Raw genomic sequence first — 17620 nt, forward strand, 5'->3', positions numbered from 1 at the left:
CCCGTCATTGGCTGCAACCTGTTAACTAACTTGTCTACGATCCCACACTCTGGTGAGGAAAGTTATTGATTTTCTAACAAGTCTCTACTGTTTCGGTCTACGGTTTACATGCCATAAAAAAGAAACTCGAAAAACTATTTACCACTATGCAAACACTTTATGTATATTTGTGGTATTTTCTATTGCCGGAAAAATAAAATGATGGCCATGAATGAAATTGTGACGATTCGATCGGCAACGAAAACAAAATGAAAAATACTACTTGGCCGGCCAGCATGTCCCCAAATACAGGCGCCGCGGTTAACACGGCACAACCGCGACAGACTAGCTGGCAGACGAAGTATCATTAATACTCGTGCCTTAGGCGCTGAGCATAGCACTAGTCAGAGCCTGCTCGCGGCCTAGTTCTAAAGCAAGACTCCGTTGATCCGCATCTTTAGGTTTATTACACTTTAAACTTAGCTGTTTAGCTTCTTTCGCCTCTAGAGCACGATTTCGGGAATATCTTTGGCTGTCGCAGACGCCATTGTTGGCCGACTGAATTGGGACGTGAAAAATATTTATTGTCTACCCAATCTGCTGATCTTGAGTTTTAGCCTTCGCAACACATCATCCACCAAGAGAACTCCTCGTTTTGCGTTTCTAAAAAATTTGATCAAACAGCCGACACTCCAACATATAATCTCTGTGATATATTAATAACTACTTATCAACCAAATTTACAATATTCATCCAACAATGCGTTCATTACAAAAGGTTTCATCCAAAAAGACTTTACTAATTTTTACTTTTTTATACAAATGAGGAATCATGCGCCAAACCACGTTACATTACTTAACAAATTTACATGAAAATGTGGCACAAGGAAAACACCTGACTGCGAAAAAAAAAACAAAAACTTATCTTCCTAGTTTAAATTACGCTTTACTTGTTAAGTTGTCATTTCTACACTTCCACTATCAATACAAAATGAGAACAAACGATAAAAGATTAATTATGTTTGCATCGATAACTTGAAGTTTCAAATGGAGCATAACAAAGTTTAGTTTAAACTGTTCCATAAATGTACATATGTTTTTATTAATCGATCTTAATTTCACCTGAATGGAAAACAAGGGTTTTAATATAAGAGTAAAAGGACTTCAAAAGAGAATAGCATTATTCAAGAAAATCAGCATTTTTTACAAAAGAAAAGAATTGCACTGCCAAAAAAGCACACCAGGCTAACACCGTACTCAAATTTCGTCGTCGGAAGAATGCTGGCCTCCAAGAGAAGGCGTGGCGCCGATCGAGAACACTTCCTCAGACAGTTCTTTAATAAGAGCTGTGCTATCCGTATCTGGGAAATCAACCACCGGGTTCATATCTTGATCTACGGCCATAGAGTCCGACCTGTTACTCTCCTTACACTCGAAACTTGTTGGTGACAATCTCGGGAAGGCAGAGTCCATATCTGCTAAAGTCTCTAAGGGATTTCTATTATCCAACTGACTCCCAAATCCCGAGTAGACGCCCGCCGGGGAGTTGTTAATCTCGGACGAAGACTCGCTTGAGCCATCTTCGGAACATTTGCGGGTGTCTTCGTTTTCTCTTGAAGGGTTATCTTCGATATGGTCCATAGGTTCGCCATTATCACTGTCTTCAGATGAGGACGAAGATGACGACGACGATGAGGAGGAGGAATCTTCGGAATCCGAATTATCAGCTGAGTCGTCGCTGGCTTCGGCGCTCGACTCTTCATCGTTCAGCTTCATTTTCTTCTTGATGATCCCACTTTCGCCCTCTGCACTGTTCAGCTTTCCACTTGTTGTAGTGTCAAAACCAGCTAATTCCTTGTTCGTTTTATCCTCGTTCTTCAACACTCCCGCTTCGTCCGTTACCTTCTCCTCAGTTTTATCCGAGCCGCTGTCGGAAAGCGTATTACTTCGTCGGCGCTTTCTCGGCCGAATAATCGGACCCTCATCATCATCCTCGGAGGCACTTTCGTCTTCATATTCAGCAATGCCGTTTATAACCAATCCATCTTTCGATTTGTCCACATGACTGTCGTTGAGCACGTCTACTTGCCGATCACCAGCGTCCGCCGAGCCATCCTTGTTGTCTGCTCCACCGTTCTTTCCGCCTTCGAGATGTCCGTTTGCAGCTTCGTTCTCTTTATCGACGAGCGCCAGGTTAGTGTGCACCAAGGGAGTCCATCTGAGTGCGTCAGGGTCCAAGGTGATGCGAGCACTCATTCGTAATTTTTCCATGTGAGTGTTGATCAAGCGTTGGTTAACACATAGCACAAACCTGCAGGTCAACAAGATCAACGTTTCAATCATTTAAAATGCTGAGCAACTGAAATTCTGAAGTCAAAGCCTACAAGGAGCTGCGTGATGGTTTGCGCACCATAATAAATTTAACCTTAACCCATTACGTTCGTCTTACACACTGAATCACTATGAATCTTCTTCACTTTAAACCATCCTCACCTTCCCTTGGTTTATCATTGCCTCTTCTATCTCACCGAACTAATATTCTGTGCTCTGCTTCAAGCTGGACGTAATTTGGCACGTCGCAAATAAAAACTCGAGATTTCATCACATTGCCCGATAAGACATAGTTTTTTGCTAATGATAAAAACAGAAGCATTGGGAAGACTTGAATTCGTAAATCTGCCCATGCACGCGTCTCTTCCCACAGATTCACTGTCAAACCAGACCTCACCAGGTTAGTAAACTTACTTTCCATCCTTTTTGTGCACCATGTTAAGTATCTGAAGAGTGGCAGCAATGTCGTGTGGATCCATTCCAGTCGACTTACTGATCCCTGCAAAAGTGAACACAGTTAAGACAGCAACAAAAACCCTAGAAAAGTCAGATGTCAAACATTTGTCCCGAGAACTTCTTATTTCATAATCGGATGCACTCTTCATTAAGCTGCCGAGAACTAGTCGCTCCGATATACGATACACGACAAGTGTCCTATGTAACAGTGCTTCTGGTCGTAGAAACCAGATGAGCGATCTAAACTGGCATCTCGCACTCGCGTTACATGTCGCATTCTTACCGAACCCCAGCCTGGCAAGCTAGATGTGCAACTTGAATGTCCCAAGCCAGTAAACAACTAAGCGATGATGCTGCTTTATGATAGATGCTGCTTTATGAACGAGACACTTCTACAACTTAACATCTTCTGATAATATGGCCTTTAAAACTCATCTTTCAAGGAGTAAGGCTAATTGTGGTTACGAGTGTCGCTTATTATCTTACTGTACAAGTGATGGATTTCGTAGAAAATCATCTTACTTCTTAAAGCATTAAGTAAAGTGTGACGAGAACTTTGTGAATAGGATAGTCGCTTCTTCCACCTGCAAACACAAGAAGAAAACCGCGTGGAGCTCAAGACTAATTCCCTGCTTCACTCACCTCTTATGGTGACATGCTTTTCCTTGTGATCGTGCAAATACTCCAGTAAAACACTTTTCCAGTAGCTACGATAACTGATCAAGCCAAGGTCTGACAATGGCTTCTCAGGGGAGCCCGGCTGGCCTTCGATTCTCGACAAGAGGTAACCTGTGAGGGCAATTTTTATTTTGTTAAAGAAAATCTATATATTTTGGCTGTTTCAAGGGTATATCAAGAACTTCTCTCCTAAGTGAAAATTCAGCAGAAACACAATTCACTACCTTTTAAAAATAATATCTCGAGGAAAACAGGGAAATTTGGCAAAGATTACGCAATGCTGAACCCTAAAATCTCTGCTTGAATTCTCAATGTCTGCCACATATTTTTAATGACACAATTTTGGATGAGTTCATATTTTCCTCGTATAAACTTTCAGTACCAGTGAACCAGTCATGCAATGAAGTCCATGTATGGTACCGGAAATGAGGATTACATGTAAGTATACTGTTCAATAGAAAAAGACTTCTCCGTCCTTAGCTTGACACCCAACGTCTCGATCCGGGTCTAGCATAAAAAGACACCCAAACTATGACCCAGTAAGAGGAATAAATGCTGCTGTATAACCAATAAATAGGACTTACTAAAGTCAATGAGCAGTCGGCCAAACCCTTGTCTTTGATAGTGGGGCATTGTCATAATACATGACACGTTGTACTTCTGTTGACAAGACTTTTCCTGAGGAAATGAAAATGATTACAGATTAGCCGAGTAAGTCTTTCTGAGCATTAAGTAATGTCATTGTTTTGCGACATTTTTCTCTTTTTATTAAACATGCTACTCATTATGATATCAGGCAGAAATAAAAAAATGTCACAATTAGTTAAGTCTAATCTCACAATTTGGAAAACTGACCTTTGAGAAATATCCCACCAAATGACAGCCCTTTTTGTCGTTCTTCGTTAGGACATAAAACAGGAATGGCTCCACATCATAGTACAGCGTCTTATGATCAAGGAAGAGCTTGGCTAATAGGCAGAGGTTCTGACAATATATCTGTGTGAACGAAACAGAAAGAGTTGACTTGGGAAGGAAACGCTACAGACTGGAGAAAAACCTGATTTCAGTGTTGTATCAAGTCAATAAAATGTTACGAATTTCTATTTATGCCGGAATGCATCCCTGTTTCAATCAAACGAAGCAACTGTTTAATGCTCCATCGTACGAAGCCACCAGGCGAATTGTAAAACCATTCTTGGGTGCAGTAAGACACTATGACATTAATTTCCTTGCCAAAAAAAAGACAAAGCCCTGAACTTTTGATCCAGAATCTTGTACTATTACTTCTTATTCCCAGCACAATTACACAATTGCTTTAACCATGCTAGTTTAGCTCTTTGAAATAAGTGAACTTTTCAAACTTTAACCAGCACATGTAGACGCAAATACTAACAGAGATCGTTTTAACACGGTCGCGCACATCTACATGGAAAGAAGTGTTTTTTTTTGTTTTTTTTTTTTTTAACAGCTTTACTGTGTATGACTCGTATACTACTTGTACAATAATACAATACACGATATAAATCGAAAATACAAGTTAAGCAAGTACAATTATTGAGAGAGCTATTTAAGAAAAAAAAGTCGTGAACTCAAAAGGGCTGGTGCTAACGGGACACAGGGATCCATGCGAGGCAACGCCCGTGAGATTAAAAAAAAAGCAAAAAATAAATGCCGGCTGGGAGGTCCGTATGGTGAAAAACTGTGACCGAGGTCTTGAAAATACACAGCATTTTCAAGACCGAGGTCACAGTTTTTCACCATACGGACCGACCCTTAGCCGGTAAATAACATATTTATTGTTTTTAAACTTGACGAAATTCTTTCCGAAAGAACCCGAATGATTTATGGCCGTAAATACGGCAAGATCTTCCATAAACTGAACAATTTTTGAGTGGGTAAATGGTAGTTAAAATAGAGGTGATGCAAATTTAAGAGAGATGCCTCAGCGAAACATTTTCATTTCCGTAACGATAAAGATGATTTAAAAGGCTTCCAAACAAACTTTGAAACATTATTTTTACAAGTATCTGTCACAATCTGACACCTGTCAATTAGAGAGCGCGCAAGAAAAAGAAAATCGAAGGAACATTTGAAAACCAACAGAACTAGTTTGGCAAGGACTGTCACGACAATGTTTTCTTCAAAATCAGTTAATGATCTAACGGAAAGTATTATTCACTCTCATCGACGATTCATTCATGTACGAAGATTTACCTCTGTTCATTAAGTAAACGGCGAGGAATTAATTGTGAGTAAATTCAATCTTTTTATTTTGAAGTTGTGAGAGTTTGCTCGTTTGTTTGCTGTAATGGCGTGTTTAACTCTGATCTTTCCTTCACAAAAACTTAATTCGAACGGCACACTCCAACGAGACACAAGGGAATGTAATGCGGCCTTTTCTCAAAAAATTCCTTCAATTTCTGTGGTGCAATTTAAGGTACAAATGTCCAAATTGAACGGAATTGGAAAGACTCACAGGAGCGTATATTTGTTGTAGAACTTAAATTAAAACTTCGCTCGCTCTTTCACTATGAACAAATTGCTCGAGAAAATTCAGATATTAAATGAATGAAAGTTCCATCGTTCAGTTTAACTGTAACCAAATACCTCACGTTCCAACTTTCTGGGTACTTTTTGTGAACGATTAAAATTAATTGCAGAAGGTTTTTAGGCCGCTTGTCAACCAACGTAATGACACTATTGTTTATACGAATTCATTCTGAAACCAATATTTTTCTGTCAACCAAAGTGATTTGATAGAGAGAAAAGAGACGATTCATAAGTTATTTATCGGCTTGAGGTAGTGACCGACGTGTTTGCTTAAAAATACTGCCCAGCCGAAAAACGAGGTATATTTATGAAAAATGACAACGAAAGTTGGGATGTACTCGGCGACTCACGAAAGCGTTACCGTGGCCCGTGGGCAGAGATAGGAAAATACTGACCGGGTAAAGAACCAATCAGATTGCAAGAATCGTTACCGTGCCCTCTAAAAAAACGATAAAATATATTATTCAAGAGAAAAGAAATTAGAAACTACGGGTGACAGGGGCAGGATCGCACAACTGTCCAAGTACAGGAATAATTTACATCAAAAAGTGATGCTGAAAAAGATGAAACGTGCTGACTGATAAAATTCTGAAAGGTTTTTCGGTGCACTCACCTTGTTAACTGCACCATCCACCTCAAACACAGAGATTTCACCTTTGCGGTAAATTTCGTTTGCTGGAGGATGAAACCATTTACACTTTGTCTAAAAAAACAAGAAAGTAAAGATTTTTGATCTTACAGTGAAATAGAATAACAACTTGAAAATAATGGTCGTTGCATGCATGTTTTAATTACCATGTGGCGCATAAGAATGCTGGTACTCTTCATGTACTTGAGACAAAACTCACACAGGTACAGTTTGGGAAGCCTGCAAGACAGACAGGAAAATGTCATCATTTGAAAAGAATAAATTTACAAGCAAATATGGCATCTAAATTTAAAGGCAACAATCATCCAGGAATAATATAGTCAATATGGTTGACTTCTGGGGGCTTTGACCCTTTCACTCCCATGATCTCAAAGTATAACAAAACTGACTTCAACAAGTGGATCCACGATGGCAATGAAAGTGGCCCATGCTCTTCAAACATGAAAAAATTATGCACATGAAGAAACCCCTATGATGATGATGACTAGCAGTTCTCCTCACAGTTTGCCATTCAATTTTTACAATGTTACTTCCAAGAATTTGGTATTGGATCAACTGATAATTCCCTAATTGATATTTTTCTCTATTCTTATCACTTGCCTGCTTGATATTGTATTAATTTTGGTAAGGAGAAATTCTGTTCTGGTCACTCATGGGAGTTAAAGGGTTAACAATTATTACAGGCCCATACCTTTTCAATCTGATACACATTTTCAGCTAACTATGAAAAAGCTACATGACAAGGGGTATTGATATTTTAACAACTTAATTAAACAGATAGGTATATCTATTTGTTATGAGCATGAGACAGAAGAAATTTCATTTCCCCATTTGGATTCCACACTCAGACCTCTGGATTTTATGGTCCAATCCATCTTCCTCTGATCCATTTGTCCAATACTTGATCACATTTCATTTTCAATAAAACTGCACATGTACATGTCAAAACATGCAAGTCTCATGTAACTTGCCACTTCCCCTTCCCTCTTCCATCCTGCTATCACATCAAGTGACTGTCCCAAATACATGTATTTCTTTTTTATTGAATGCTGAGAGAACAAAACCAAGTGATCACAACCAGCAGTCAGAGCAAGGAAAAGTAAAGAGAAGCTAATAAATACCCAAACCAAAACCAAGCAAACTGCCTGAAGAATGAAAAAATACAAGTGAACAACTCATAATTGGTCTCAGTTCTGCATTTGGATTGTTGAGATGGTGGGGCAAGATTTCCAGACCAATCACAGTGTGGAGCAAATAGAAAAAACAATTTGGCAATCCTTTCAACACACAAATGGAAACTGCTCTATAACAAAGCAGTAAACATACATGCACAGGGTGTAATTCAACAGCAGATACCCACATGTACTAAATTACCTGGCATATTCTTGAGGATATGGTGAAGAATACCAAGTAACAATCTCGTAACGACCAAACTGGATCAGTGGAGGTGAGCGAGTACTTGGCACAAGGGTGGTGGATGTATCAAGGTTCATGGCAGCATTTGCTTTCTCTTGAGCCTGTTTGAACAAGGCCAGATCTTCCTCTGTTACTCCTGCCGATAGACAAATAAAAAACACCGGCAGCATTAATTTTGGTAGACTCTTGAGACACTCGCTATTTACCTTTGAGGCAACACATACACACTTAAAGGTTGCGCACTGAAAAATGCAACCTTCATAAAAGGCACATACTTAAGGTCATTCTCTGACAATACCTTGAATGCATTTTGACACATAACACCCTCGACAAATTTGATGTAATATGGCCTGTCTACAGAAGCTCACATGTAGAATTCACATATTCTTTTTAAAACCCTTTAACACTCAAGATCTCATTAAAAATTCTCGTTACTGTCTGCCACACAATTCTTACAATGCTATTTCTGAGAATTTGGTACTGGATGAACCAGAAAATCCTCAAACTTGTATTTTTTTTCATTCTCATCACCTGTCTGATTGATATTGTATTGATATTGTAAGGAGAAATTCTGTCTTGGTCACTCATGGGAGTTAAAGGGTTAAAAGCCACAGAGAGCCCCTCCACTACGTCAAATTGTCAATCAAAGTTCAAAGGACCATCACCCAAAATTTCTGAATAGACCGACCTGGTGGTAATTGTTGCTGTTTCCTTGGAGATATAGGGGAGAGCGGAGTCATTGGTGTTGATTTACTGGAGGCTGGAGGTCTACCAGGTCTCCTCTTAGGAGTTTCATCAGCAGCTTTGGCATCATCGTCAAATTTTTTGGACTCATTTGCAATTGGACAAGCTGGAAGACTGCAACACAATAAAATCTAAAAGTAAGTAACCTTACCTATACTTAAACCCTTAAAACCTAAGAGTGATTGGCATCTAATTTCTCCTTACAGCATCAGTGATAAATCACGTATTAAGTCAAGAGAATAAAGAAAAGGATCACCAAATAAAGAAGCTCTTGATAAAAGAGCAGTTCTCCATGTCAGCACCATGAGAAATGTATAGAACACAGTATGGGGAGCATGTATACAGATGTTGGGGTAAAAAGAGTTTTGAATAGAAATGCTTTGGCATCCCTACAAGTATGTGTTTGTTATTGTAAAATTTTTACTCAAGCACAGAACTTGAAAAAAAGGGTATAAGTTGAAACTCAAAACACATCCATTACACATGAAGTAAAATATCCATAACAGGCCTTGGTGTTTGATGATTTTGTGAAGAGTGCTACTGGTAGGCGAGCTTTAATGCCATAGGGAGAGGGGAAAATATCAAAATAACATAAGACGTAGATGTCAATTTTGTTTAGAAAGGTCTATGAGGGTTTTGACTTTCTAGGGCATTTGCCACAACAGTTAAACATCACTGCTCTAACCCACACAGTGTACTTGTTCTTACTGTTCCCAATGTCAATACAAATTTATCAACATAACTTATCAAACAAGATGTACCCAGCAATTCATATAATACCTCTTCAGGAAGTGTTCACAAATGCTGTTTATGAACAAACAGACAGAACTATAACTAGTGAGGGGGGGAAGGGGAATGAATGTTCCATTAATGAACTTTGTATGAGCACAGCAACCTGAGGCATTAAAAATAATCTTACATAAACAAAATGAACAAAAGTTCTGTTGTATGTACCTTCGGTGAGATGTGAATCGTCCATTAACATGTCCTGACCCATCACATCCAGGTGTTGGGCATACACTTGATCTGTTCAACAAATAGAAACAATTTGCAATCAGCACAGAGAAAGAAAACAATTGAACTCTTTATTTTGCACTTTTATGGGTTAAAATTCTGCTACATGTATACATCACATTGTCTACTGATGTCAACATAAACATTCCAATGCCTGAGGTAGAGTACAGTATTTAAAAAAAAAAACTCAGTAGGTAGCAAATGTGAGTTAGCTCACCCTCAAAGAAAACCCTTTAACTCCCAGATCAAATTTGAAATTCTCCTTAATGTCAACCATGCAATTCATGATGTTAGTTCAGAGAATTTAGTATTGGATCAACTGATTATCCCCAAATTGAAATTTTTCTCAATTCTCATCACTTACCTGTTTAATATTGCATTGATATTGTAAGGAGAAATTCTGTCTTGGTCACTTGTGGGAGTTAAAGGGTTAAAAAGTCTAAGTGCTGGTTTCAAATACTCACCCTTGAACTTCAGCTGTTGCCTGAGGTTGAATTTTTCTGCGCGGTGGACTGGTAATAGGTGTTTCAACTTGTCCTTTCTTTCGTCGGCCAGGAGTTTTCACCTTACATTTTGCACAAACCCAGCTTCCTACAAGCAAAACGAAAACAACTTCCTAGAGTGACATGTAAAAGAACATAACCACTTATTTGGTCTGATTATCTTTATATCTTTATACCAAAAGTTAACTGCCCCACTATGACACATTTAACAGGTAATTTGGATTACTTTTGAACAGAAACAGAAAAATGAATATACCCTATTAGTGATTTAAAGAGTCACTACCTGTGGGGGTTTCTTTCATCGGAGGACTAAGACATTCCATATGAAATCCTTTGTCACATGCATCACAAAACAACAGGTTATCCTGAAATGAGAAAAGAGATTGTCCAGAAAATCAATGAAAGGTACTGGTATATGGTGTATGTTAAAACCAGTGGGATTATATCTAAAATCAATCATTTTGAGACTACTGTGAGACTTTATTAAGGCAAATGTATGTACATGGAGCAAATATTGCTAGGGAAACATAAGAGCATTTTGCTGATCTTTGACAGAATCAACTAATTCTGGGAAATATTAGATCACAAGAAGGCAAAATATGTCATTTAGTACATAGCAAAGTGGCAATTCTTTACCTTACATAGGGTGAGCCAAATGACCTACTAACTGGTTGACTGACTTTGGAGACTGTCACTTACATTACAAGGAAATAATATATAATTCTAGTAAGAGTTCATGTTAGATTATAAGCTCCTGCATCAACATCTGAGAAACTCAGTGAGTACATGTATATCTAGAAAATTATGCTACGCTCACAACTATCTCACTACATTAGTGTGATTACATAATGTACATCTGTGCAAATTAAATTCAGTGATCAACCATAGTTACATTTAAATTCAAAGTAACATTTGAAGGAATAGAATCGATTCTTACAGCATTGCCAGCATCTTGACATACAAAGCACACTTTACACTCGATGCATTGCCAAGGTTCTTGTTTAATTCGAGCTGTCAGCTCAGGAGAGTACTTCAAACATGATGGGTGACCTTGAAACAAAACACAACTCAACTCACATAACTATCAATGATATATTTTTAGTCAACCTTTTACATTTTTCAGTAAAGAATGATAAAAGAAACCAAGTCATCTTGTAGCCCATTCACTCCCATGCTTAAACATGGTGAAAATTGTTTTCTTCATGGAAACTGCTGACTGATGTTTGTTGACTTCAAATTTAGCACATTGAAAATACAAGCTGGTGACTTTTTAAAGCCTATTGAAAATTCAGTTTTTCAGTTCTCTGTTTCTGATCTTCATCCGATTAAATCCTGTTGACTAAACTAGTTTTGCTAGTGTGAATGGGGCATACATGTAGGTTTTCCAATGGAGACTTACCACTGTTTCCACAATCTGCACAGGAGATTAGCTCTTCTCCTACACCATCTTTATTGCGTTCTGCTGTTCCAAGGCAAAAGCCACAATATGTGCTGGCATCAACTTTCTTTTTCTTAGGCTGAAAATGCCATGAAATACAGTTTACTCTCACATTTAACAGTGTTTACCTTCAAAAATTCAAGTCATGTTTAAAAAACAATACAGCCATTCGCATGACTTTCATATTTAATACAACTGCTTTTATCGGAGAAAAACCTAAGTTAACTTCATGTACCTTGTTACTTTCAAGAAGAATTCCCAGTATATCAATATCCAATAACTCCTAAATTTGGATATGACTTTATTAACTATACAAGGATTATTGTATTATATGTAATTACTATTCCACAGCTACATCATTTTAACAAATAAGGTCATGAGAATGCCCAAAACTGTAGAACAGGGCAAAAATACAAACAGAAAGCAAAGCAAAAAAATGGCTCCACTGAAAAATCTAAACTTTCGTTTTATTCACTTTTTTATGCTTGACTATCAAAGCAATGAACTTTTGAGCATATATAGAATTCTTGGGTAGTCTAGTTAATGTTGTTTTTGTATTTTCATGCAGACCTTATGCACATAATACTATGCTCAGATAGACTGTACATGCAGGATGTAATTTGAAAACTACATGTAAAAGCCAAATGACTAGAAAAAATGAAATAGTAGTGGAATAATAAATCTCTTATTCAATGGCTTAAAATAAAATAAGAGTGGACATTTTGCTCATTGTGCGAACTCATTATAACACAACAAGCAAAATATCCACATGCATTACATGTATATGTTAAACCATTAAATAAGGTGTAAATATTGCATTCACTACAGATTTTCAAACAACTGTATATGTCCACTCTTCTTAAAGCTGATAGAAACTTTCACACTATACATTTTCCCATGTGTTTTCACAAACAAACATTCAAAAGCTGAATAAACATATGCATAAAAGTCACTCATTTTTAATAACAAAGTAAACCATAAACTCTCTTTTGTGAAAATAATTCTCTTCACTTTCTAATAGCTATTTATAATTATTTTAATTTGAAACTTTTTTTAATTATCACTTCATCGTTTGCAAGTACAATCCAACAAATCGTACAAAAAGATTTGAAGTTTTCGTGCCGTCTTTTTTAAATATACAAATGTTCAAAACACACAAGATTATAGTTTGTCTATACCTTAGGTGGTGTTGCTAGCCTGTAATATCTGCCTTCCTTGATGAAAACTCCAGAAGCAAGTCCTTTCTTGAGAGACTCTTTAATCCGAGCATTACCAGTGGATTCTAAACTTGCAGCATGATGGTCCACTATATAATTATGAATCGCTTGTTGCGTGCAACCATTTTCATCCCCAATATTCTCAAGAGCTTCTTTGATGAACCCTTGGAGATCGGTGGGTTTTTCAACAATACCTCGCATGTGAGCTGGTACTTTTGCAGGGTCTTTGTATGATGCTTTGTTTTTAAAAACTACCTTCAGAACTCTCCCTGTCTTTACACACAGTTCTAGCTGTTCCAAGGCCTCTTGTTGTTCTAAGCCATAAACATTTTCCAGAATGTGAGCAATTCTGTCTTCACTTGGACGTTGCTTTTGTCCCTTAACTTTACCAATAGCAGCAATTATCCAAAGAGCATATTTTGGATCTGGCTGGCGGTCACTGTCCTTCTCCTTCTCCTTTTCCTTGTCTTTACCAACACTGCTTCTACCCCGAGCCATCTTTGATCTACACTTTCCACAAGCAGATCAACTCTGTAAGACAAAAGAAAGACAAAATACCTTTTGAGAACACTTTTCCCAAATTTGCAAGGTTAGGAAACATACAAAAGACACAACAGTTTCCTGTCGATTGAAATAGCAACTTTGATTACCACAAATGATCTGAAAATAATCTACTTCTATTCAGAGTATTAAATGATACATAACAGTACTTTTTGATAATGTTTAGAACTACAAATACTCTCCAAGAGAAAGATGAAATCCATTGAGATTTTATCACGTATCTGCCACAGTTCGCATAATTCTATCTTGAACTGAACAAATATCAAGGGTTCAAAAACAAAAAAAAGACAAAACAAAGAAAGTTAATAAAAAAACAACATATATAAAGTGAAAAAACCATAATTTTCAAACAAAAGACACAGAGTTTAGTTATAAAATTTAGACCAAACACTGACCCTCAACCATCTCTTGATCCAAACAAACTACCTTTGGCCAAGACGAGTTCACATTGAATATGAAGTTTCAATGCAGATTGTACTCACCACATATTCCTCCTAACTGTTATTTCATAAGTACAATTTAGACATTTAACATTTCCACCAACATGACATGATCAATGGTGAAAAATGATATCTATTTAGTTGTACGTAAGGATAATTAGTTCAATAAAACTAACTAAAAATTTCTTTGCTCTCAACCAAGATTCCACACACCTAATTTTCACATTTATAACAATATTTGTTAGTGATCATAATCTCATAATCCATTTGGCCAAATGTCTCCAGGAAAAGCTTTGAATGCAAATGTAACAGCTGCCACTAAACATGACAATATAATTGATCATTCATCTGTTCCCATACAAAACTTCACATGTTTAAAAAACAACAATATTTCAATCTACTTGCCATATTTAGTTCTTAAATTTGCATAATATTCAATTGAAGAAAAAAACCAAATGCACTCTCAAAATAATTGTGACATGTCCTCCCACACCACAAAACTTTCCCAACAAATTTACAATTTGGACTTGCAGGTCTGCTTGAGCAATACAAGCACTATTTCAGACATAACAACCTCAAAATTTATTTCAACAGGAAAGAAGCAACTTTGCGTAACTCAGTAAGAGTGTATAATTACTAGCTTTGTTAGATCCTTCCCTAATTGAATAAAATTTAAATGTCTGCTGGAAAAAAAAACATTACAAACAAAACATGTATTAAATTAACTTTGTAAACTTAATTTATCTACACTGAGGAAAGTTTCCAAATCATATGTATCAGAGTTCTTCAACATGAAGTTTCATCTACTTTACTTAATACACCAACAATTTAAAACTAGGAGATAAAACAAGATGAACAAAAATATTGTGCAGATCACGTACGTGTTTGAGGAGTGATAACATTCTACAATTCACTTATCTTTCCTGATCATTCAACTGTGCCCTAACAGAAGGTGGTGCCATATTAGAGGGAATAAATCTTTTTTAGAAAAGGTACATGTGGCTCATTGTGATGTGTTTGTTTTAAACAATGCAGTGGACATGTGACTCCGTAGATTATTCGCCGGTGTCCTCAAAAACATAATGCAAACCACTCGATAAGAGCAAGGGAAAGTTTCAGACATACGAGTGTTTTATAATAAAAGAGAACCTTATTTGATGAGATTGTAAAGAGAGGGATCGATCCCCCATATGGCGAAAAATAAACGTTTCGCAAACGTTAAATAATAACTCCGAACATGAAATAATATGCATAATAAAACTACCCTAAAAACATTTCAACATCGAATCATCCGGTGGAGGCTGTTATTAACTGTAAATTCTCTACCAACGAGAAACAACATTGATTTTCGAGATGTTAGTGTTTATCGCCCTACAAAGAGGCAAAAAGAAATTTTTGAATCATCGCAAAAGTCTAAGATTATTTTTAAAATATCTAGCTTGTTATGTCAACTTGCATGGTCAGGTAACATTGTGAAATCCCAAACACAAGTCAAGCGTCTCTGTTGGATCTTGAGAAAGTTTTTAAAGATCGTGCCACCAAATAGCACCCCGTGACTTAGGATTGAATAAGTTAGGCTAAAGACGTTATATTATTTAAGATTGTAGAGTATAAAACAGCTAGTCTAACCGGTTAAATGAATAAACTTCAAAATTGATCTCAATATCACATCATTATGTTACCTCAATACGATACTCGTATGACCACTGTAAGCTAGTCCTATGGTTTCGAGGCCGTTAAAATTCCCTTCGATGTCTTTCAGTTTCTATCATTTCTCGCCATGCGAGATAAAACACTGAAGAAATCGCTAGCAAGAAGGCCAGTGGGCGAACTGAAACTTCACAATGGCCACGTGAAAAGACAATTGGGGGAGATTTTGCATATCGCATGTGTTTATCTATCATTGGAAGAGAAACACATGTTATACATGAACTTATGAATACTAACCTCCAGTCTCGAGGAAATATAATTCAAATTAATTCCAAGGGCTATCTATACCAACGTTCCATCGATCACCTCCAAGTTTTGCTGTACAAAGCAAAATCTCCTAACAAGTAACGACATATCCACCGTACACAACGAATTGACGCCATCTTGCATAATTATACAAGGTGTTATGTGATTGGATAAAAGGAAATAAATTATTTAGCCGGGTTCTGATCTTCTACAAGAAAATCGAGCAGACTATTTTTAGTCGTTACCGAGTTGTTCCTTCGTAATATAACATAGTTTTAATTATAACTGCGATTTTTTTGTCAGTAAAAATAAATAAAAAAAACAAAACAAAACAAAAAAATACAGCGGAACTTGCAGCTGTTGAAAGAACCGTATCCTTCAGTAACGCTTATTATTTTTTATATTCGGGTTTTGGTTGAAATTTTCAACTAAGTAATATATAAATATAAAATAAGCTGTTTAATTCAGTATTATTAAAAAAAGACGATGGCAGTTTTAATATTCATATTACTGAAAAGACGACCACTGCTCTCTTTCTTTAGCTCTCATAGCTTGTTCCAGGCTATCGTTCTCGTGGCCTGTTCCAGTCTACGAGAGCGATAGAGGCGGCGACAGAAGCGCCATAGAAGCGCGATAGATGCGCGATAGAAGCGGCGGAGTGAAAAAGCGAGGTAGGTTTTTGGCGCCGCAGTCACGGTTCCCCAAATTAATAAGAATGTCGCAGATCTACTCACCAGACCATCAAACTACCGAAAAATTTTGATATTTTTAGGGTACTCACATTGAAGAGGTCTTAACAGAAAATAAGTATCAATTTTTCTGCTCTCCTCAATAGGTGGTCACTCTAAAGCTCCTCCACTTAAACTCGAGAAAAACAGCACCACTGAGCAAGGATATTTGTCTTTGAAATATGTTTCAAGTACAATCGTAGCCTGTGGACAGGCTCTCTATCTAGATAGGGCAAAGAGGAAACAGGAAAGAAAGAAGAGAGAGAGGAGTGGGTAAGGGTAAAGAGGAGGGAAGAGAAAAGGAGGCCGCTCTCGATTATTTCCACTTCTACCACCCCCTCCCCCAGCAGCCCTTTCCCGCCACAGTTTCAGTCCAGGCGAATTCTTCCTCGGCCTTTGCATCTGAAGCCTGTTCGTAAAATTATTTTCTCGTTGCTTTATCACTTACACTTTCATGCTTTCTGTATAGCCTTAGCCGGTGCTAAAGACGGCGAGGATCTGAATAACCTCCCGTCATTTATTCATTCTCTCTAAAATTTGGTCTCAGGTCGAACATGGGACCAAACCCCAGCCCTTCTCCTCGTCAATAACTTAAAGCTATAAAGCTTGATACGGGTTCGATGGGCCTGGGGCTCGAAATGGCCAAGACCCATGCTTAATGCTCTATAACACTGATATTGATCTAATTCAAATTTTTTTCCCACTTTTATTTATTTGTTCATCAAAATTGTGTCGTCTTCTAGGTAGGAATCTGGGTGCGAAGTACTGGCGGGTTTTCTATAGATTTCTGAGAAGATTTTGTCAGAAACCGTAACCGTTTCAGTTGGGTCTATTACCAGCCTAAATAACTACTAAGAAATTAATGGAACAATAGAAACAGGTCAAAAGAAAGTAATCGAGCTGATGACGGGGGGCTGCCTATTTGAGGGGAGCGCGTGTTTGACATTATGACCCTACAAGA

The 17620-nt window shown here is 37.4% G+C and overlaps 1 protein-coding gene across 2 annotated transcripts; it reads right to left on the reverse strand.

Annotated features, from left to right (window-relative positions):
- Positions 1-674: 674 nt before the first annotated feature.
- LOC131788222 (histone acetyltransferase KAT6B) lies at positions 675-16083 on the reverse strand. Of its 2 annotated transcripts, none has more exons than XM_059105306.2 (16): positions 15923-16083; positions 12936-13505; positions 11719-11836; positions 11257-11369; positions 10603-10684; positions 10281-10407; positions 9757-9828; positions 8747-8916; positions 8017-8194; positions 6789-6861; positions 6607-6696; positions 4299-4439; positions 4028-4121; positions 3408-3554; positions 2724-2808; positions 675-2289 (listed from the first exon to the last, which is right to left on the reverse strand). In XM_059105306.2, exons 2-16 carry the CDS (start codon positions 13470-13472, stop codon positions 1236-1238), a joined length of 3081 nt encoding a protein of 1026 aa, XP_058961289.2. In that variant the 5' UTR covers positions 13473-13505; positions 15923-16083; the 3' UTR covers positions 675-1235. The 2 variants fall into 2 exon arrangements, with proteins under 2 accessions (XP_058961289.2, XP_058961290.2); XM_059105307.2 differs by lacking the exon at positions 15923-16083 and adding an exon at positions 15658-15817.
- Positions 16084-17620: the final 1537 nt, after the last annotated feature.

This window comes from Pocillopora verrucosa, chromosome 1 (genome assembly GCF_036669915.1).
Source record: "Pocillopora verrucosa isolate sample1 chromosome 1, ASM3666991v2, whole genome shotgun sequence".
Classification (NCBI taxonomy): domain Eukaryota; kingdom Metazoa; phylum Cnidaria; class Anthozoa; order Scleractinia; family Pocilloporidae; genus Pocillopora; species Pocillopora verrucosa.